At 42.6% G+C, this 4,751-nt stretch overlaps 1 protein-coding gene across 1 annotated transcript in view; it reads right to left on the bottom strand.

The window, feature by feature from the left end:
- Nucleotides 1-1,372: 1,372 nt before the first annotated feature.
- Nucleotides 1,373-4,751, bottom strand: part of GFER (growth factor, augmenter of liver regeneration) — a 4,205-nt gene continuing 826 nt past the window's right edge. Inside the window, exons 2-3 of the mRNA XM_026859200.1 lie at nucleotides 4,245-4,622; nucleotides 1,373-3,374 (exon numbers count right to left, since the gene is read on the bottom strand). Of these exons, the coding sequence (XP_026715001.1) occupies nucleotides 3,212-3,374; nucleotides 4,245-4,622 (541 nt within the window). The 3' untranslated portion in view covers nucleotides 1,373-3,211. The remainder of the gene's footprint in view (nucleotides 3,375-4,244; nucleotides 4,623-4,751) is intronic.

Genomic DNA, 4,751 nt, shown 5'->3' with positions numbered 1-4,751 from the left:
CAGCAGGACAACAGCAAAGGAGCAGTTTCAGCCCCACCTCGCTGATAACACACACACAGAATCAAAGCAAACTCGGACTGCAGTATATTGGCACGCAGAAGGTCAGACACACCAGTACAACACAATGCCTAAAGTCTCATGCAGTAGGGAAGTCAGGAATGAAATCAGTTGCTTTATTTCACATCAACAGGAAATGTAATTTGAATACAGCATTTTAAAAACTAGATTTAATCAAATGCATTTAGAAGAGAATTCACAATTTTCTGTACACAAATACAAGTATCTTCAATAGAAATTCCCTACATAAAATTAAAACATGAGATGTGGTACAAATGAGCAACAAAAAAAAAAAATCTCCCCCTGCCTGCAGACAGGTCCCCAGAGATGACAATATGACTGAGAAACATCTAAACCAAAGCTCTTGGTAAAGGAGAGAAGAGTGCAAGCATGTATTTCACTAAATGGCCACTTTGCAAAGCTACAAACCGCCCTCGTGACACCGCAGCAGCCACAGCTGGAGGGCTCATTGTTAGGAAGCATTTGCTAAAGGCGCTGCCTTCAGCTTTAAGGCTCTTCCCCTACCCTGCACCACTGCCAGGACAGAGAACATGCTGGCAGAATGGGTTTTTCCTCCTGCACACCTCTACCACCTCCCTGAACAACACCACAAGGTGAGGAAAATTTGGTGTTGCCACAGCTGCTCCTCCCCGATCTTGAGCAGGATGCACGTTTATTTTCCTCTCTACACTTTTAATCTGTGGGCAGATGCTGCATCATGAAGGTTACTGTGCAGCTGCCTATCCCCAACCGCTGGCCAGCACAAGGCAGCAGCGGTCCCAAGACTCTGCAGCAGAGATCAAGGGCGCTTGCACGAGCGAGTGCGACGCACCGACCTGGCCCATTTTCAGTATTAAGATGGAAAGGGATGAGACGTGTGTTCTACCAACCTGCTCATTTACACTGAGGCAAATCAGGAAGAAGTCTCATCACCTGCTCCACAGGCGACAGAATTATCACGGAGAACAGTCGAGGGCAGACAGGAAAAAAAACCCATAAATTCTTCCTCCAGCACAGCCAAGTCCAGAAGAAAATGCCTGTCCACATGCCCAGCTGCTAAAACCATCCTGACAGAGGTGGGTAATTCAGTTCATGCCTGACAAATGGGGAGGGCCACAGCCTTTTTGTTGGTCCTCTCCCCACAAGTGTGCTTCATTTTGAGACCAAGTTTATTACCAAAAGACAAAAAGCAAGGGCTGGAATTTATTTGTTCTAAGAACCTCAACATGTTAATAGGGAAATTTTCTTTTAATATTTTCACATATACTTTTAAAAACTTTTTATATATACTTTTATATATACTTTATATACTTTTAATAACCGGAATGATACCTTCAAGTCGTAAATCAGATTGCACACTTCATAAGGTACCTTATCATCAGTTCTGTTGGGTTTGTGTTTAGAAACGTTATTATATAAAAAACTTAATAACCAGTCCATAAAATCTGTTTCATACTGTTTTAACAGGTCCAACTTGAAAGAATTTGAATACACCATAAAACATTAAAATGTATTTCCAAAGTTCTTATTGCTTTTCTGAACACCAAAGAGCCCCACGCACACAGGTTTGAAGAGCAAAGTTCTTAGATACAAGATGTCATCACTCTCATACTATTGTAAAGTACCATTAACATTTCCAGGTAACACTCAATCAGCAAGAGTAAATTTACAAACATACTGTAGTGCTTGAAACGAGGAAGCTTGCTAACACAAGCAAGAAAACCTCAGCAGGAAGTACAGAAGCAAAAAGCCTACTATTGTCATAGTTTGTGCAAACTCCTGCAAACTTTTCACAGCCAGAAATTCATTAAGGGCATGATATCGCTATCTACTTTAAGAACTTGAAATTATTTTGACTTTTTTTTTTTTTGGTAAGCTGTCCCTTTTTAGAGAGACATGCACTGTGGTGGAAATAATTCATGCTGCTATTTCACTTGAATCTGAAAATTCACACTTATGTTTCAATACACTGATATAGGAACTGACTAGGAAATACAGATAGCATGGATTCTGAGCAGTTCCTGCAGAGGAAGTCTACCCTAGGGACTCAGAGCTGAGTCCCCTGCACAATAAATACTACATAAAGCTGACAGAGCAGTCTTAAGCGGACCTAAATATTGCAGGGAGCTTGTAAAGTCCTTTTATTCTAGAGAGATTTTTAGCTAGCGGACAACAACAGAATATCAACCCGGTCAGGAAGTACCAACCAAGAATTTAAAAACACAAGTGATATCTCAGAAATCCTGTATGCTAAATAAAGCTGAATATGCTTCATTACAGATATGTCTCAAGCTATTTTCAGGACAGACAAAAGTTCACTGCAGAGATGAAGAGGTTATCTGCTTTAAGAAGCAGGTTCAGGAGAACTTATCATCATACCACTTCTGGATCCAAAGAAAATTAGCAATCAATTTAAAACTTTTGAATTTCATCCAGTTGACACTTCATTCCACTCATCACATGAGGTTCTTTTTCTGTCCCGCTTTAGTTTCTCTTTCTACATGGTTAGTTGAAACACAAAAATAAAATGAAAAATCTGGGCTCAGTGATTTTAGTATTTAAATTAAATGCACCTGCCTTCAGTCCTTTTATCAAAGGAACTGGATGCAAGTTTAACAAGCAGCATTGGAGATCTCAGAAATAGAGATCCAGGGGTACAGACTTGGCACAGAACACAGCATGAGTTTTCACTATCAGAAAAACAGAAATGAGAATTACGATTAATCAGATGCATCTTCTAAAACATCAGGATAATGCCTGCAGATAAACATAAAATGCCACAGGGCAGCCTTCTACAACTGTGTTCAGGGCAAATGAATTCTAGTCACAGAAATAAGTAAATGCCCCTAAAATAAGGAAATGTCATAATGAAGAGGTCTCTATGAGTTTGTGACAATTTCATAGGTTTCTGGCAATCCCTGTGTCAAATGTAAGGCCTCAATTCCTCAGGTAATACATGTATGTAATAATTTATCAAAATATTATTAGGCTAAGATTTTCAAATTTACTTTTAGAATTGGTTTACCTTTATTTCCACAAGCCGTAACAGACACACACACAAGCACACACACAGTTATTGACTCGGATATCTCCCTGCAGTGACTTGACACAAGATTGAATTGGTCTCTTTGATTTCCCAAGCAGTCTCTACCAATTAATCACAACTACCATCTTTCCAACCATCTCGCCAGCGCTCATCCACACGAGAGCAGTCAAATTCAGATTTCCCCAGTTTCCTGTTCACTTCATTATGAAGAAGACACAACCATTGGGAGAAGTTATTTCTGTTGCTAGTATCAGGCTGATTTGTACGCAATCTGCAAACAGGGAAGAGGAAACAAATGTTACTTCTTTACAGTCCCCCACTTCATATCCAAAGCAGGTACATAGCACACAGACAGCCAAAGTCTTCCCTTCTGCTATTTCAAGATGAGTCACAAAGAGAACCCTGAAGAAAGCACACAGAGATCGGTAATTATCACAGGTCAAACCTCCACTATAAAATACTGGTGGCTACAATTGGCTTGTTTCATTTGCTGCCTAGTCTTGTGAGCTGGTAAAGACACAGGAGTCAAAGAGCTTACATATGATAAAAAGCAAGAAGTACTTGAGTTCAACAAAACCACAAACTAAAAAAAAAAACACCAACCCAAAACCTGAGCAGTTGTTTTGCCATATGATGCCTGCTAAGGCAACAATTGGGTTTCAATATTTTCTTTGCATGTTTATAATCCAGAAAAGAGGAGTTGAATCTTTCAAGAAACGAGCTTTTCGAGAAGAAAACTTTATCCAACATCACAGCACATTTCCATCTTTGCCTCCACTGCTGAGGTTGCCAATAAAGGGGATTTTCTGGGGCTGAAGAACACTTGCCTCCTGAAAGCCACATTATTTCAAGTCTCAGACTAATTCCACATCTCAGCAAAAGTCCAGTTTGAACCAGAAAATCCTGAAATTGCCTCAGGGATGCCTTGGAGGCAGCACACAACCTAACATCATGAGAAAAAATATTTGTTTTTTGAGTAAGTGTATCTCTGGTTTATGCAATAATGGAAGAAACCAGTTCAGGTAGCAGCAAACCCCAAATGCAGGAAGAACTGCTGATATGCAAATAGCTGCTGCAGCTCAGCATTTCACTTTAGCCCCTTCAGCAGCAGCCACCAAAAAACCCCAATGAAGCAACTCACCTTGCCCTGAGATCCTCAGCACAGTGCTCGCAGGGGTAAAACTTGGAGAAAAGGTTGATGAACTCCCTCATCTCCTTCTGCTGGGCACTGGTGGGGTGGTCAGGGTAGTACGCAGCCATGGTGTGCAGGAATGCCCAGGTGTTGCGGCCCAGCTGCTCGCTGTCGAGGGGACAGTCCGGAGGTGGCTCTTTCTCCTCTGTGACTGTCAGCTCCTGAAGCAGGAGAAAGGGTTGTGAGGGGACCCCGGCGCTTGGTGGGGAAACAGCCCCGTTGCACTCAGGTGGGAGGATGAGGTGTGGGGGAACAGGCCCTTCACACCCGTAGCAGGGGGCAGCGGCTGAGCCCCCCTTCACACCCGTGGGGAGGAGTGGAGCCCACCTTCACACTCCCACAGAGGGGAAACCCTGCCCACCCTGAGGAGGGGGACACACGGCCCCACCACACCTGGGGGGCAGGATGGAGGGCCATTTCACAGCTCTGCAGGACTCCCCCAGGCTCCTGGGTGAC

This window comes from Athene cunicularia (genome assembly GCF_003259725.1).
Source record: "Athene cunicularia isolate RWA chromosome 14 unlocalized genomic scaffold, athCun1 chr14_part1, whole genome shotgun sequence".
NCBI classification, from domain to species: Eukaryota; Metazoa; Chordata; class Aves; order Strigiformes; family Strigidae; genus Athene; species Athene cunicularia.
This window is presented reverse-complemented; position numbering and strand designations above follow the sequence as displayed.